Source organism: Carcharhinus amblyrhynchos, chromosome 24, assembly GCF_965287045.1.
Source record: "Carcharhinus amblyrhynchos chromosome 24, sCarAmb.v2.hapA, whole genome shotgun sequence".
Taxonomy (NCBI): domain Eukaryota; kingdom Metazoa; phylum Chordata; class Chondrichthyes; order Carcharhiniformes; family Carcharhinidae; genus Carcharhinus; species Carcharhinus amblyrhynchos.
The window spans coordinates 32,728,861-32,747,310 of NC_137347.1; the positions used below are offsets into that span (position 1 = coordinate 32,728,861).

Consider the following 18,450-nt stretch of genomic DNA (forward strand, 5'->3'; position numbering starts at 1 on the left):
CTACTTGAGGAATGGGTGAGAAGAGTGACAACAAGGAGGACTTTATAGCAGTGGATGGGCTGGGTGAGCATTTATCATATCTCTCGCCTAGGTTGGTGTCAGGTGGTCTGTCCTGCTTTATTGTTTGATTTTACTGCAGTAGCTTTGAAACTGAGTGCTTGCAATGGCACTTGAGAGCCGTTTAGAGTCAGCTATGTTGCTACAAGTCTTGAATCATACAGGCTACACCTGGTAAGAACAGTAGATTGCTTCCTTAAAAGGAAATTGGTGAACCAGTTGGATTATCTACAGTCAATAGTTTCATTGTCATTATTACCAAGATTAGTTTTTCATTTCATTGAACTTAAGTTGTTATTGTTCCTGTACCAATACAACAAAAACATTGTACATAGTTTCTAAGGCACTTGGTAGTTAAACTTGAATTTTTATATTTCAGGTGATGAAAGTCCGGAAGGTTCTGAATCGCCTAGAAAAACCTCATGGGTTGTATCCCAACTATCTGAGCCCTGTTACTGGTCACTGGGGGCAGCGTAAGTAGCAGTACAAGTCCATCAGTACTGTCTTTCACTTACATGATTTAATCTCTAGCTTTCATCTATTGACTACTCAATATTTCTTTAGTAAAAGAGATTTTGGTGAGATTGTAACCAATTAAGATTTGTTGTATTTAAAGAATGAAGTATAATGATGAAATATAACTATACAGTGTTGAATTTTGCTCCAGGGGAGTATTGACTAGTTGAGAAAAGAGTGGAATTGGAATTTCATCTGGTACTCCAGAAATGAAATTGGATTATTTTTTTCCTCCTGGAGCTCCTCAACATACTGCAGATGCATTTCCTGCACAGAATAGACAGGAAGTGAGTTGGAAACAGCTTCCAGTATGTGGAAAATTGAGTCACTCATTGCTGCCTGTCGGCATGCAGGTAGGAATGGACGAGGTCTCATGGAGCAGAAACTGGGTTTCAGGGCATGGGAGACCTTTGTTTTCTTTGTAGTTCCAGACGAGCTCCACACTTCCAGCTCCTGAAAATTGATCAATTTTCTTTAGGGAACCTTTCAGGGTTTCTTCGCATCCTGATCCTTTTCTGACTTGGATCAAACTTGTAGGAAAGCCTCAACGGATCAGGGTGAAGTTAAAATTGCAATGAGGCATCAACTTACTTACTGACAAAAGGATCTCTCCGGCTTTGGGGAGGAGCTTAGCTACCCATCCAGCAGCCCACACAATGATTGCAGTTGGCAGATTTTGGGCAGCTTGGCAGTGGATAAGTAGTAAACTGGGTGATTTTTTTTTTTTAACTGCTACTTGCCCTGGTTTCCCTTCTAATTGTGGACAAAATTGAAAATGACTGAAGCTGACACCATTTAGTTTAGTTTTAACCTGAGTCTGCTGTTGGGTTATGAACCAGTTTTGCACATTGTACACAAAATATATAGGGTGGGATTCTCCCAAAAATCCTGAGTGTCGATTTTGCGTTAAAACTGGAGTAAATCCTGCTGGCTTTTTCAGCGGGAATTTCAAAATGAATCTCCCCCACACTGCACTGCAGAATGCACTAGTGAGAATCTTATTAGAAATCAGGGGCCAGGGACTTTTCCCACTGGAGAGCAGCACGGTGCTGAGGGGATCATTGCGCATGCGTCGATCTGTTTTCGTTGAGATTGATGCATGTGCAGTAGCCCTGTACTGCTGGCCTCCCGAACACTGGCCAACCCTGCAATGATGTCCGCCTGAAACCCCTACGCCCCAATCATTTGTCTCCTTTGAGCCAGCCTCAAAACTATCTCCACCCACCCACCCGCCTGGCAGTCCCCATCCCTCGCCAATCTGATGGCCAGCTCTGATTGCTGTTATCTCTCTGTTACTGACAAGTGCAGAATGGCAGTGGGATATCCTTCCCCACCTCCACCAACTTCTCCCTGTATACTGTACCCTCTTGGCACTGCCTGATGCACAGTGGGCAGTGCCAGGCGATGCCCAGGGTCGCTCTCCCCTTACCTCTGAGCTCCTGGCGGCCTCCATTGCTCCTTCTCACTCCAGCGGGATCGGACCGCCAACTCCCTGCAAATGGTGAGCTACTGTAAACCCCATTGGAGTGAAACATTCCTGGTCAGTGAGAAGGTTGAGACTCTAGCGACTTCAGCCCTCGGCCCACTAATGAATATTAAAATCAGTATCTCCATAATTTATTCAGCTCCTTGCCAATTTCAGCTGCAGAGCTGATGACGTTGGAACTCTCACAGCCGGAGACGTGTGGAGGCCATGGCGCCCAGAGGGAGGCCCACTATACAGCCTCTGCCTGAGTCTCCCTGCCTGCTGTGCAGCTAAAGCAAAGCAGCAGGCTGGGAAAATTGCCCCCATAATGTATATAAGCTATGTAAAAGTTGACCCCATGATTTCTGTTCAAGAAAACAGTAATTTTCAGGTACCCCGTAATAGTTGAATTCAGTTTTTCAGGGATCCAAGCCTAACAATTTCAGAACCAAAATATGATGCTAGAGATGTTAATGATTCGGGAGTTGCCTATTGCTTCATGTCGTTAGTGTGCTTAAACTGGACCATCTCGAGGGCAACATGACAGCTCAGAGACTATCTCTGTTGCTGTGCGGACACATGGATTTGGGCCTGTGTCTGTGGGAGTTTGCACGTTCTCCCCGTGGTTGCGTGGGTTTCCTCTGGGTACTCCGGTTTCCTCCCACATCCCAAAGATGTGCTTTTAGGCTGATTGATTGGGTACTAAATTGTCCCTAAATTGGACCTCCCTGATCCTCGCACATTAGGCGTAGACTAAAATCATGAATAGGTCACTGAGACAGTGGGACGGCGGCGCGGGCTCATTGGGCCGAAGGGCCTGTTTCCCGTGCTGTGTTGTTCTTTGTTCTTTGTTCTTTGATTCAATGTATGTATACTATAAATATTAATGAAAATGGGTACTGCTGTGTAATGCTTGAAACATCTGTATATTTAATTTGTTTTATTTATTCTAATTAATGTGAATTTTTTTAGTATTTCTTTTACTTTATTGCCACCTTCCCAACGAAGAATGATGCCCATGTTTCAGAGTCATGGGATCTAGACTCATGACGATTCTATAAATTCTGAGAGAAAACTTCATTAAGAGTGTGGTTCAAGGAGAGCTTTTTGGCAGCCCATAAACCAGTTCTCTTTTTAACTTATTTAATTGCTCTTGCTCAACACTCATTCACTCAGTAAAGTGCAGGCACATCTCCCGAGCAGCATGACAGTTGGTGTATTATCACTGGTATTTCATGCACAAGCGTTTCCGGTATGCACGAAGATAACATATTTCCCTTTCTGTAAACTGCTTTCAAGATGATATACCCACTGAAAGATGTGGAGGAAGTGAGGCCATCTTGAGTGCGTCCATCTCTCATACCTAACTGTGCAGCTACCACCACAAAGATATTCATTATTTACCTGTATGAAGCATAAAGTGCAAGTTAGGAGGAATAAGCTGAGGTGACAGCAGAGAGCTGACAGCAAAATGGATGCATATTTTTTGGAATTTAAGGGGAGATTTTCTGCTTTTGCAATATCATGCATCAGGAAATCATAAGCTCCAGCTCTATTAATTTATCCTGCTGTTTCCATTTCTTTTAATAAAAAGATTTTTGTAGCCATCTATTCTTTATACTTGTGCAAACTTCATGAGCTTCAGCACTGGAAGTTCATTCCAGCCAACCACCTTAATAAAAAACACAGAGCCCTTTACAAAATATCTGGGGCCTGTAATGGAAAGGGCCAGAAACCACGAGTGAGATTCTCTGGCCTCCCCTTAACACTTTTCTTGGCGGCAGGAAATGGCATGCCGTTTGCTGATGCCAAGATCCACTAGTCCCACTACTGTCAATGGGAATTCCCATTGAATCCAATCCATGCTACTGCAAAACCTGCGGTGGGAGGAAAAGAGTGAGGTTGGAGGATTCATGGTGGAGCTGTGTCTTTCACTCCAAACTCATTAAAGACCTTCTTAACATAACACCACACCTCTCTTCTGATGACTTGTCAACAGTATGTTTCTATATACAGCCCACAGTTGATTGACATTTCACTTTTATTTTGGTGTCCACAACATAGGCAAGGATGTGGTCTTGTGGTGCAGTGGTAGTACCCCTGCTTCTGAGCCTGAAGCTCTTGGTTCAAGACCCACTTCAGACTTGGCAGCTGAGGAACGTGCATTTATAATGTGGCCAAATAGGTTGGTTATCAATTTTTAAATCCTTCCAACATAAACCAATAACAAGGAGTAAGCAGAAGAGCTACCTGATCGGCCATGTGATGGAAAGAAATTGGAGCCTCTACCATCACTGTCCATAGTGTCAGATTACAACATAGATGTAAAAGTGTATGGCACCACAGTGACTCTGACTACGTGTGTGTGTGTGTGTGTGTGTGTGTGTTGGCGGTGGGGGGGGGGAGTTGGTTGGTTGGTTCAGTGTGCAGGATGGCCAGCGTAAGTCAGATTGGAGTCAACAGCAGAGTTTGATCCCAGTTCTGGCTAGGATGCATTCAGAACCTTCCCCCTTGCACTACCTGTGGTGCTGTTGCTCAGACCTGCCATTGGGCTAGTAAAAACACAGCCAAATGTTGAAATGACACCTGGTTGTCTTAATCTTGTTGCTATGGTGATGCATGCTTTACTGCACAATGTTTTGAGAGTACTTTTCCTTCTGATATGTTGGAGCTGACTTAGTATCAGGCTTTTGTTTGTCACGAGTTTTCATTGAAATCATGTATATATGAAAGCTGATCTGTCTGCGCAAGATGAAAAAAAGAGGGGGCCAAGAATAAATTCTGAGGGACTTCAGACATAACAATGGATGAGACAAGAAACAAAGTTATCGCTGAAAATATTCTGGCTATATTTGATAGTAAAAAGTGACATTGATAGTAAAAGTGGAGTCCCACTGAGCTGGATTATGGAGGTAAAACTTTGGAGAAGTATGGTGTGATCCACAATGTCAGAAGTTGCAGACGATGAAAATTAATTATTGGTATTGCACTATGATAGATACAGAGAATGCCATTTGTGATTTCGTTAAGGCTGTTTTGGTGCTATGGTGTTGGTGGAAACCTGTTTGGAGATTCAAACTGGGGGGCTTTTGAAAGAGGGACAGAGTTTATAAACAAAAAATATTCCTTAAAACACTGTTCCAGTGACCCACTTGTTTATGGCTTCTTCTGAAAGAACTGAAAATGTACTGTTGCAATGCTTTCTGTGGAAATAAGAGTGTGGCTGGGGTTGCATTCTTTCAGTATGTTGTATGGGAGTATGTTGTAACAAGAAACTGGTTTATTAACGGTTTTAATTAAGAGTTATTATATAGTTATGACACCAGCAAGCACTTCCTTATTTATTTAAAAGCAAAATATTGCAGATGCTGGAATCTGAAACAAAAACAGGAAAATGCTGGAAAACCTCATGGTCTGACAGCATCTGTGCAGAGAGAATAGAGCCACATTTCGAATCTAACTGAGTCTTCATCAGAGCTATTCATTGTTTGATTATTTTTAGTGTAGTGAAATGATTTTCCAACATCTGATAACTAATTTTTTTTACTTTTTGTCTTCTAGATCATGTCTCCATTGGTGGACTTGGGGACAGCTTCTATGAATATTTGATCAAAGCGTGGCTTATGTCTGATAAAACTGATGAGGAAGCCAAAACTATGTATTATGAGGCTTTACAGGTACAAAACTCCACAAGTATTTCAAATAGTGTGGTAGATCTCAACCACATTTTGTCTTAAAAATAATTAAATCAATGAAGTCGTTAAGCTAGACAAGGATGGTTAGGCTATGTAATTATTTCATCATGAACATTTTTTTTCCCCTATCACTAATTAACTCAAATTATGGAGGGCTCCCCTGGGTCAGTAAAAGGCAGTACTATTAATATTATTAAGAGATAAGTTGAATTAAACTAAAAGGGTGAGGTGTCATTGAATGAAGGTGAAGCATAAAATAGATATGGCCTGAACATGGTCTTAAATGTGTGGCTATGGCGATGTTGCTCATAAGGGTTTTTTGTTTGCGCCCAAATTAATTCCTGACGCTCCAAGACCGACAGTTTTTATAAATTTGTCTTCCAGCAATAGGAGGTAGTGATACCAAACCACCACTAATCATTGATTAGGTCACTAGAATATTATGTCAACTTTTAGATGCCTTAGTTTAAGAAGTTTAGGAAGGCCATGGAATGGGTAGACAAGAGATTTACTAAAATTACATGAAAGATGAGTTATTAGTCATGGGGACAGATCTGAGAAATAGGGAATGTTATCGCTACAATTGAAAATGAAATTACAATCACTAAGAACAGTCAGACTTTTCTAGCCCCAACTCCTATTCCTACTAGATTAACCTGGTGAGGAAACCATAATGGTTGTCTCGATTCAGGTCCATGGTAACAATAGCAGTAGTGTCTGATATCATCAGAACTTAAATCTGCATATGTAAAGGATCCCACTGGCTTAGAACAAGTGTTCTTCATATAGGCTTAAGTAAAGAAAGTTGAAATAAACCATGATGGAAGAGAATGAGATTGCACGGTGTTCTGTACGATTCTCGAAACTCAGACACGGAAGCGCTGTCCATAAGCAGCAGGACCTGGACAACGTTCGGGCTTGGACTGAAGTATAGTGTGAATGTTACTTGCCACTCTACTGCCAGGGTGAATGACCATCTTTAACAAGGGTGAATCTAACCAATTCTTCTTCCCCCACTATCAACATATTAGGAGTTAGCATTGACCAGAAACTTAACTTCACCAGTCATATAAATACTCTGGCTACAAGAGCAGGTCAAAGGCTAGGAATTCAGCCTCCTAACTCCTCAAAACCTGTTTCCCACGAGGCATGAGTCAAGATTATGATGGAATATTTTCCCCTTGCCTGCATGAGTGCAAACACTCAAGTTCAACACCATCCGGGACAAAACAGCCTACTTGATTGTGACCCCATCCACCCCATTAAACATGCTAGTATACAGTGGCAGCAGTGTGTAATATATACAAAATACACTGCAACAACTTACCAAGGTGCCCTCAATAGCACGATCCAAACATGACCTCTACCACCTAGAAGAACAAAGGCAACAGACACATAGGAATACCATCACCTGCAGTTTCCCCTCCAGGCCACGCATGATCCTGACTTGGAACGATATTTCCATTCCTTCACTGTTGCTAGGTCAAAATCCTGGAACTCCCTTCCCAATAGTACTGTGGCTGTACCTACAATGTTTAAGGTGGTAAATGGGGTCACAATCAAGTAGGCTGCTTTGTCCTAGATGATCTCAGACTTCACATGGACTGTAGCTGTTCAAGTAGACTGCTCACCATTAACTTGAAGGCAATGAAGGATGAGGAACAATTGCAGGCCTTGGCAGGAATGTTCACATTACGTGAAAGAAAAAACCCTCAATTTTGAATAAATCCATTAGTTACCTTAACTTCTCTGCTCTCTAACGACAACGTCTCGGTTTTTTCACATATCTAAAGTCTTCCATTTTTGATATCATCTTTGTAAATTTTCTCTGTACCTTTTCCAAGACCACCTTAAAAAGTGTGGTGCCCAGAATTGTACACAATATTCCAGGTGAGTTTAGCTAGTGATTTGGAAAAGTTTACCATGCCGTTGAGATTCATGTAACAGTTTGAATACCAACATTTACTTGTCTCTCATTTGTAAAAGAATGCTTGACTCATTCCTCTAATCAAAGTAGATGATTTCACACTTCCCCACATTATACTCCAGCTGCTACCTCCCCAACCCCCAATTACTTAACTGATCTGTATTTCTTTGGCCTCATTATGTCATCTTCACAATTTCCAAATCTACCTTAGCAGCAACAATGCTGAATTAAACAGCACCTTTAACATTGTGAACTTCCCAAGGCACTTCACACAGATGTATTAATAAACAATTTGATAGAGACACATTAGGGGTGATGACTGAACACTTGGTGAAAGCAGAAGGCTTTAAAGGAGTGCTTTAAAAAGAGGTAAGGTTTAAGGGAGATAATTCTAGAGTGTGGGTCCTTGGCAGCTGGAGGCACAACTACCAGTGGTGCACTTAAAATCAGGGGTGCACAAGAGGCCAGAACTGTGGGAACACAGATATCAGAAGGTTATAGGGCTATGTAAATCTATAGAAATAAAGAGGGGTGAGGCCATAGAAAAATTTGAAAACAAGGATGAGAAGTTCAAAATCAAGGTTGTGCTTTCTCTGCGATTAGCTTTGTCTAAATTTAGGATTCTAGGTTTGCACTTAACCACATCACTTTCGAATGTAATATGAAATGCTATTATTTTATGATCACTTTCCCCCAAGAGGGTACTTGACTACAAGATTATTAATTTATCTTGTCTCATTACAAAAACCTAGATCTAAAATAGCAACTTCTCATGTTGGTTCCTTGAATCATTGTTTCAGAAAATTCCCTCAAATTCATTTCTTGAACTCTTCCAACAAACTGCTTTTGCTAATTTGGTTTGCCCAGCCCCCACAAAAATTAAAAGTTTCCAAGATTATTGCATTACCCCAATTTCCAGCTGCAAATTCTGTCCAGCACTATGAGTACCTTTCAGAGACTAAAAGTCTTCCTACTGTTGTTTTCTGCTTATTGTTATTTCTCAGTTCCAGCCACATTGACTGTAACCTGAGTTTCTCAATTAAGATTCTTTCTCATTTCTGTTTTTATCGTATCCTTTTATTCTCTGCTTCCTTTTACCTGTTTTTTTTTAAATCTTGAAATATCTTGAAATAGAAACAGCAGATCAGGAAACACATGTTGAGTGAGAAATGGAGCTAACATTTTATGTCAGTAAATTATAGAACTAGAGTATTTTGCCCCAAACCTTGGTCATCCTGGAACCATACCTCAGTAATGACTACAGGGTCAAACCTATTTATTTCTATTCTTGCTGTTAATTCATTTTTTTGTTACAAATGCTTTGTGTATTCAGTTGCAACCCCTTCAAAACCTTTAACTATTTTCTCTCTGGTGTGATCCTAGTCATTATTGCTCTATTATTAAAACCCACTTAATTTTACTCAAATTACTGTTCTGCTGTATAGTTTTGATTTGACTGCTAAAGACAAACAAAATCTCTCAGTAAATAGAAACAGGAGCAGACCATGTAGTCCATCAAGTCTGTTCTGTCATTCCGTATGATCATGGCTGACCTTGGGCTTTAGTTGCACTTTCCCTCCAATGTCTATATTCCTTGGTCCGCTGCGAGAGTAAAAACCAGCCTTAAATGTATTCAGTGTTGGAGCAATCATCTGTAATAGAGAATTTCATAGATCCACAACTCTTTGAGTGAAATAATTTCCCTTAATCTCAGTCCTTTCATTTCCTTTTATTTCTTTTACAATCTATGGTACCATTCTGTACTCTAGCAGATATCTATTTTTATGGGACAAACTGACTTGACTTTTGCTGGTAAATTCATCATGGTAATTCACTCCCAACACGATGCCAAATCTTGCATATCTTCCCACAAAACCAGCACAGACTAACTCTGACTCACATCGGCCTTCAATTACCTATCACCGTCAGCTCAAAGAAGCAGCGGTGGAAACTACACAAAGCCAACCAAGAGAAATACCGCAAGACACTGGAACAAAGTGTGGTAACAATACCACCCTACCATATGCCCATGGAGTACGCATACAGCCACTTCTGCAAAGCCCATCTACAAAATGGCCACTAATTCCATCCCATGGGGTTATCACCAAATTACACCCCCTGCTTCCAAGAGCAATGTGCTTGTCTCCTTCAACACTGAGGATACTGGTGACTCGGATGTAGCTGATCACTCGATGGAGTTATTGGACTCTGCCTGTCAAGCTACGTGGGAAGAGAACTAGAAACTTGATTTTCACCCAGAAATGCTGGAGGCTCATTTGCCACCTCGGAGCAGCCCAGCAACCATTGATTATCTATAAATGCCAACACAGTAGCAACATATCTCCTCCACATGGGAAAGATGCCTGTAATAACCTTCTGTGTTAGGGTTTGTGGGTTTTAACAGAAAGAAAAGATGTGACTTACACATGTAAATTCAAACTAACATCAACAGATTTATTCAAGAACCTTCTACAGAGTACAAACTGAAAGTAAATAAGCAGCCTGTGCAACACCCTAATGATATCACCATCAAATCATATGATCAGCTCTTAAAGCAATCATGCAACCATTTTAAATATATAACATCCTTCCCTTCTGTGGTCATGCCAAATTACTACAATGTTATACAGAGGATCAATAATGTTCTAGATATAGAACTATACATTATTAATTGGCATACACAGTCAATAAGTAAGTCAACCAGGAGGACATCTATTCCTCTTTGGATGTATACAAAGTCCTGTAATCTGGCTTTCCTTGACCCTAGAGGTTTGATTTGGAACTTCAGTAGACACTTCGTCGCTTGTAAGTAATTCTGCATCATTCTCACGTGGTATAGTAGCTAAGACACAATCATCAGGCAACTCATTCAATTAAGTCTTCCATAGTAGTACTCACAACACCACGGAGTAAAGAATTTGTTACTTTTGGAGATGATTCTGAGAAATAATTTCTAAATGAGAACAATTGGTCAGCATGGCATTGCCAGATTAGCTGTTCTTCGGTTTGGACCTGGTTTTGCTAAAACAATGGCTTGTACCCATTTCTTACTTGCAGCATTATGCTAACGCTCGATCTTCTTGTTGAAATGAATGTTCTTTTGTCCTCTCTTCTTGTTCAGAAACTTAAGGTTGTTATTGACGCTCTATTATCTCTGAAGATTCTGGAGATAATTAATCAAACGTAGTTCTGAACTTTCTCTTTGAGAGGTAATGCAGATGAACTTTGAGTAGTCGCACGAGTAATGTTTGTATAAGATGCCAAAAAGCTATTCATATTATGTGATAGCAAACCTTATTCTTTTGAAGATTTTGAAGAATGTTTCCAGGGTTGTACAAAATCTTCCAGCTAATCAATTGGTCGATGGATAATATGGGGCTGATTTTGTATGTTGAATACCATTTACTTTGAGATAATTCTTAAAATCTTATGAAGTAAACGGTGAACCATTATCACTAACAATTTCTTCTGGTTTACAAAATCTTGCAAAAACGTTGTCAAACTTTTCAATGGTTTGTCCTGATGTAGGTCTTGTGAAAAATTCTGACCACTGTGTGTGTGTCAACTATGACTAAGAACATGTAACTTTCAAATGCACCAGAAAAATCTACATGTAATCATTGCCGTGGCATTTTAGGCAAAGGTGTGAAGGAGACAACAGTGGTGTATTTCTTACTAGTGCACAGAATTCACACTGTGTCCCACTTTTTCTTCAATCTGAGCGTCCAGACCACGCTGCCAAAAATAACCACGTGCTGATTCCTTCACCGGCCAATACCAGGATGTACTTCATGTAGTTGTTCAAGAACTCTACCAAGCAAATTAGGAGGAATGATCACTCGGTTTCTGAACAAGACTTTGGATGGTCAACACAAGCTTTCTTGACATATAAGGTTTCAAATCAGGATGCTTATGATGTGTTCCAGTTGTCATTCCTTTCAATACCAGAATAAAGAATATTAATAAAACTAGTTGGTGGCATCTGTTCAATAGTTAAAGGTAAGCATGCTAATACATCAGCATGGCCCTCAGATTGCCAATTCTCCACATCGTAGAGGTACGCAGATAAGATCAGTGACCACCTTTGTAAACGGCTAGCAGCTGCCAATGGTATGCCTTTTATATGGCCCAAAAATAGTAGATGAGGTTCGATGATAAATCAATAATGTGAAATGATGAAACCTTTGTACGCCAAAAGTTACTCTGTTTCTTATTCTATTTGAGCGCAGTTAGATTCAATGCTAGTCAAAGTACATATAACAAAAGCTATTGGTCATTCTCCTGAAGACATAATATATAAAACTACTGGCCTTACTCCATAAGGTGAAGCATCACAAATAAGCAGTGATAGTAACTATGGATTAAAACGAAGCAATACTTCAGATTTCTGCAAAGCATCTTTGACATCCTTGTTTGCCTTTTCACAGTCTGTCCAGTCCCATGACTGTTCCACACACAGTAAGTTATGCAATAGCTTCAATAATATAGCTAAGTTAGGAATAAATTTGCCATAATAATTTACGAATCCTAGAAAGGGCCTCAATTGCATCATGTTTGTTGGACATAGTGCTTCTAAAATAGTTTTCATCTTTTTAGGTGCTTTACGTAAGCTTTTACTATCAGTAACGTGACCCAAAAGCTGGACTGATGTCTTGAAAAAGTCACACCTTTCTTTCTTGATATGCAGATCATATGCTTGAAGACATTCTAATGTTGCTTCTAAGTTATTCAAGTGCTCTTGTTTACTGGACCCTGCAATTAGAATATCATCACGGAGAGCCCACTTAAAATTTTGATCCATCAATCTTTGGAATAGGGTTGGTGTGAATGTCATTCCAAAAGGTAATCTTTTATAACAAAAAAGATCTTTGAGTAACAACGAGAAGCAATGGTTGAAATTCAGCGGCAACACTCATCTGTAAATGAGCTTGTGAAGGATCGTTCTTGCTGAATTTCTGTCCATCTGTTATCTCTTGACACCAACCAATAATCGAACTCAAATTAACTTAGGGACAAATGAAAAGGGACAGCTCTCCAAAAGGAAGAGGACAGCCCGAACAAAAAACAAAGTCAAAAGATAACTTAAAACATTAAATCAAAAGGTGATTATCAGGGTGGATAATGCAGTCCCTGCAGTGTCCAGTGGCATGCAAAAGGCGTCAACTGTGCCCGTAGATACCAAATGCTCCCTTTTCAGGGACACCTGTCTGCGAATGCAGCCACGGTAGAGGGGCAGACAGTCAGGATGGATGGCCCTGTTGAAGGCCCACTGCCTGGACTTATTGATGGCACGTCTCGCCAGGCCCAGGAGCAGGTTCACGAGGAGGTCACCATCTCAACCCGTGCCTCTCTGCACCAGGTGTCCATAGATTAGGAGCATGGGACTGAAGTGCAAACAAACATCAAAAGATGTTTAAGGAAACGAAAAAGGGTGTGCAATCTATAACATAGAATGTAGACATGGTCCACGGACTCCACAAGGCCACAGAAGGGGCTGTCTCGGGAGCCCGTGAACCGGAAAGACCTACAGTTGTACGGCACTGCTGCATGCAGCACCCTCCACCCCAGGTCCGCAAGATAATTGGGGGAGATCCTTCTGTAGAGAAACCTCTGGCAACAAGGCCCACTCAGGTGTATCCGGGCAACAGGGGGGGACGCAGTAGTGAAAGGTGTGCAGCAGCAGCCCATACAGGAAACGCCTCTGTGCAGTGGAAAAGGACACGGAGGACGTTTCCGCAAGATGGCACATGCAGTGGGTATCTTGACCCAGGAGGGTTCTGGGCTTTGGGCCAGTGTGAAATTCCGTCCGAGCAAGGGAACGCTCAGGCGGGATCCCACTGCATGCCTGCACTGCCTCGAGACTGCGTACGCACTTGGGGCCAAGCATGACTGTCTTAAGGTCTTGGATGGCTTTGGCCGTGCGCCGGACGGCCGCGCCAGACGGCCACACCGGTGCGCTCAGCCAGCATGTGGGGGCTCATCCAGCAGGTCCACGATCCTGGTCACCCTGGCGTCCACAGCCCTCCTGTCTGCCAGCCATCTGAACTTGTAGAGCTGGAGGTGCAAATTCCTGAGTAACAACTCTTGCACGAGAGCACTACTCCTGACGGGGAAGAGCCACGGCGCGAGGTGACCGTGTTGCAGACCGTGATGCCCAGCAAACAAATCTTCAATTGAAAGAAATAGATGTTGATCAGTGCACAACACTAGATTTATGATTGTTTTAAAATTGCTACAAATACAAATTGAACCATCTTGTTTCATGACGGGTGCAGTGGAGTAGCCAATCATTCATTCGTTGTAACCACCAGTGTTAACAAGTCGCACCAATTCTTCCCTGACCTTGGGGCGACATTAATTGAAGACCACTTGACTAGTGGTTTTGAAAAAAAAATTTCTTTCTGCTCGTGTGTAATTGATTACGTATTCTATTTATTAAATGGCTAAAATAATTAAATGTCTAATCTCAAAACTAACTATCCATTTAATTTAGTTATCAAGGAGTCTCGATCTCACCATATGTTTATTTTCCCTTTTTACAATCTGCTCTGTTTACATTATAATCCATGGTTATGCTTTGTCCTGCAGCCCTGGCTGTAACATTTACAGAACTTCAATCCTCTGACACCATGCCCATATCCAAAGAAGATTTAAAAGGCTTCTGCTGTCTCCACCCTTATATCCCCCATTGCATCTCGACTGTGTGACTTCCTAACTTAGTGATACCAACCCTTCTGTCAATATGTTCTAATAGTCTTTTACTTGTTTTTGCCAAAGCCTTTCAGTACTTGACCTTGAGAAACTTATGCATTGTAGCACCTATTTTTTTTCTACTGAACAGATTAATAGGAATCCAACATGGTATCTACATGGTTGATATTAGCCCTACCCACATCTGTAACATGAATTTATCAGTGTTAAATGTGAATATTGCTAAAAGCAGACATTTGGCTGAAGTTTTCATCTTGTACTCATCAGGACAAATGCAAGAATGCCGGCAGGGGCTACGGTATGCTGTTGGCCCGAGGATGGACAGGCAGCCTGATGGCTCCCGCTGCCCACCATAAAATTTCAGACAGGGTGGGATAGTAATGGGAAGGCTATTTTAAATATCCCCATGCATTTGCACCCAGCAATGGGGAGCAGAAAATCCAGCTCTGTACTTCTCCCAGATGTGTGAGTGCATCTTTTGAGGGTAGGTATTGTGAGAGATGGGGCTGACCATGTTCTGCACAAGGGTCGTGGGACTGAAGGGACCCTTGTATTATGGCAGTTTAGCCCTGAAAGGGGTCACTGATAGCTGTATCAATAGAGTTCATGCCAATCTGGTGTCAAATTTTATCTGCTGTTGGTATGTGTTTTTTGAGGGAGAAAGGTGGAGGCCTTTCATGTGCTACTATTGTGAGAAACACAGTGAGGTTGTGGCAGCTATTGGACCCTGGCCTGAATGTCCACTGCTCAGTTGCAAAAATCAGATCCTGAAAGCATTGAGACATCATCTTTCATCCCACTTGTCAGCATCTGAAAGCCAGTATGTAGGATTCCGTTTCATTCATTCCCCACTGTCATCAGGAATCTGTTTGAATGGAGTCAGAACAACAAATTTATCCTAAGATGTTTCTAAGATGAATGGGCTGTCACAGATTCAATGAAGGTGCTATACTGTTTGTTGTTTGCAGTTTTAAAAAAATCTTCCAACATATGTTTATAAATGAGGGCTGTGGTGGATACAATTGTTAATTGCCCCTCATTCTAAGTAACAGACCTCAGAGCTTGCATGCAAGAATTTCTTCAAATGGGCACTCGTTAATTTTGGGATTCATGGCTTTAAAGACATGTGGAACCTTCTCCTTTGCTCCTGCTGGAAAGATAGGACATACCTATCCATTCATCGTCTGTGAATCACTTGGTGCCACATCATTTACATAATTTAATTCATCTGCCACATGCTGGTTAACAGTATATGAGCTGATGCCAAGGCTGCATTGAGCAAGTTGGGCATCGAGCAACATGGGGCAGGATCTTGTTCCACATGGCCTGGTTCTCATTATTTGCTCTTCAACATCATCCTTATTGCTATCATAGTAAGAAAAAACGTTTCTTCCCTGCTGCTTCTCCTCATCGTCATCCTTCTAATCATCATTATTCTCTGCCCCCCCAGTTGCCGTAATATATTTTCAAGAAAGGACAGAATAAGCTAAGAATGGGTGAGCAGTACTCCTTTGGGATTAAGGAGATAGAGAAGGGTATGAAAGCTTTGGTCATGTGCTGTTTCACAATGATGCCATGGTGACTGTCTCTGTCTGCATCTACTAATCTGCACTACTATTCTGCTAATCTCGTCATCTCCCACTGCTGTTTTCCTACGGGCTATGTGGCAAGGCCTTAGTAGAAGTTGAGTTTTCATAAGGTCTTAAGATACAGGAGCAGAATTAGGCCATTCGGTCCTTCAGGTCTGCTCCACCACTCGATCAAGGCTGATATGCTCCTCGTCCCCGTTTTCCTGCCCTCCCCGTCCCCCACTCCCGTCCCCCCATAATTTTTCAACCTATTGTCAATTAAAAAATGATCTAATTCCTCAAATTTACTCACTGCCTAGCATTCCGCCACACTTTGGAATAGCAAATTCCACAGAAGTAGCTTCTCCTCAACTCTTAATTAATTTCATTAATCTGATCATTGAATCATACAACACAGGAAATAATTTTCCTCAGTGTGTCTGTCCTAACTCTCAAAGAGCTATCCAGTTTTTAAAAATATTTTCACAGGATATGGACAGCGCTGTCTAGGTCAGCATTTTTATTGCCCACTCCTAATTGCCCTTGAAAAGATGGTGGTGAGTCACTGCCTTGAGTTGGTGCGGTGCATGTGTAGCATTCCCCTGACCATATTCAAAATTTTCACCTTTAAATATTATCCAGTTCCCTTTTGAAAATTATTCAATCTGCTTCTGCTTCCATCGTACTTTCAGGCAGTGTATTTCTTATTTATAACAACTTACTAAAGAAAAAACTTCTTATGTTTCCTCTGATTCCTTAGCCAGTTAATTTAAATCTGTTCTTCAGTTATTGACCCGTCTGCCAGTAAAAGCAGTTTCTTCTTATTTGGTCTGTCAAAACTCATACGATTTAGAACATCTCCACTAAATCTGTGCTTCTCTTTCTGGACTGTAAAGAGAACACCCCAGCTTTTCTTGACTCTTCACATAACTGAAGCACTGTACTGCAGTACCATTCTAGTAAAGCTTCTCTGCACCCTCTCTAAGGCCTTCACATCCTAAAGTGTGGTGCCCAGAATATCTCTGTTCTCTAGCTGGAATCTAACCAGTAATTATTAAATGTTCAGCATAACTTTCTTGCTTTTGTACTCTGGCCTCATTTAGAAAGCCTAATATCCTATATGTCATTTAACAGCCTTCTCAACTTATCCTGCCACTTTCACAGATTTGTGTGTGTACATATTCTGGTCTTTGTTCTTGTTACCCTTTAAAACTGTATCATTTATTATCGCCTCTCATTCTTCCTACCAAAATGTACTACTACACACTTCTCTGCATTAAATTGCATCTGTTGTGAAACTAACTTGTCCTCCTGAAGGAAGTTATTAATATTATTACAGTTAGCCAGATCTCTCTGTGCTGTCTGCAAATTTTTGTTATTGCAACCCTCTTTTCCCAGGCCCAGATCATTTATGTAAGTAAATATTTCTGAGAAATGCTCCAAACACTGCCTGCTATAGGATACCCAGTCAATGAAATATATAGACTAATTAAGGCAGCCAGCGTGAATTTGTAAAACCATCATTCTATGCTTCAGAGAAAATGGGTGAGGTATTAACTGAGTACTTTGCATCAGTATTCACCAAAGAGAAGGACTTGATGGATGATGAGTCTGGGAAAGAGTGTGTGGATAGTTTGAGTCATGTTGAGATCAAGGAGGAGGAAGAGGAATTGCAGTTCTTGAGAAACATTGGTAGACAAGCCCCTAGGGTCTGATGGGATATACCCTAGAATACTGAGAAAGGCATGAGAGGAAATTGCTGGTGCCTTGAGAGAAATTTTTGTATTCTTACTGGTTACAGGGGAGAGGATTGGAGAATAGTTAATATTGTTTAAGAAGGGTAGCAAGAATAATCCAGGTACTTACAGGCTGGTGAGCTTTGCGTCAGTGGAAGAGAAATTATTGGAGAGGATTCTTTGAGACAGGATTTACTCCCACTTGGAAATAAGTAGATGTATTAGTGAGAGGCAACATGGTTTCGTGAAGGGAAGGTCGTGTCTCTCGAACTTGATCGAGTTTTCCGAGGAAGTGACAAAGATAATTGAGGGTAGGGCAATGAATGTTAAGAACATAAGAACATAAGAAATAGGAGCAGGAGTAGGCCATCTAGCCCTTCGAGCCTGCCCCGCCATTCAATAAGATCATGGCTGATCTGTTGTGGCTCAGTTCCACTTTCCCGCCCTCTCCCCATAACCCTTAATCCCCTCTCTTATCAAGAATGTTGTCGACATGGACTTCAGTAAGGCCTTTAACAAGATCTCTCGTGGCAGACTTGTGCAGAAGGTGAAGTTGCGTGGGATCGGAGGTGAGCTGGCAAGGTGGATATAGAACTGGTTCGGTCAAAGAAGACGGGGTAACAGTGGAAGGGTGTGTTTCTGAATGGAGGGCTGTGACAAGTGGCGTTTCTTAGGGATCAGTACTAGGACCTTTGCTGTTTATAATATATAAAAATGATTTGGAGGAAAATGTAACTGGATTGATTAGTAATTTGCAGATGACACAAAGGTTGGT

At 41.3% G+C, this 18,450-nt stretch overlaps 1 protein-coding gene across 2 annotated transcripts in view; it reads left to right on the plus strand.

Annotated features, from left to right (window-relative positions):
- Positions 1-18,450, plus strand: part of LOC145357997 (mannosyl-oligosaccharide 1,2-alpha-mannosidase IA-like) — a 139,237-nt gene that overhangs the window by 92,593 nt on the left and 28,194 nt on the right. For both annotated transcript variants that reach the window (XM_080211663.1, XM_080211664.1), the window contains 2 exons: positions 437-530; positions 5,600-5,715. In XM_080211663.1, the coding sequence (XP_080067789.1) occupies positions 437-530; positions 5,600-5,715 (210 nt within the window). The remainder of the gene's footprint in view (positions 1-436; positions 531-5,599; positions 5,716-18,450) is intronic.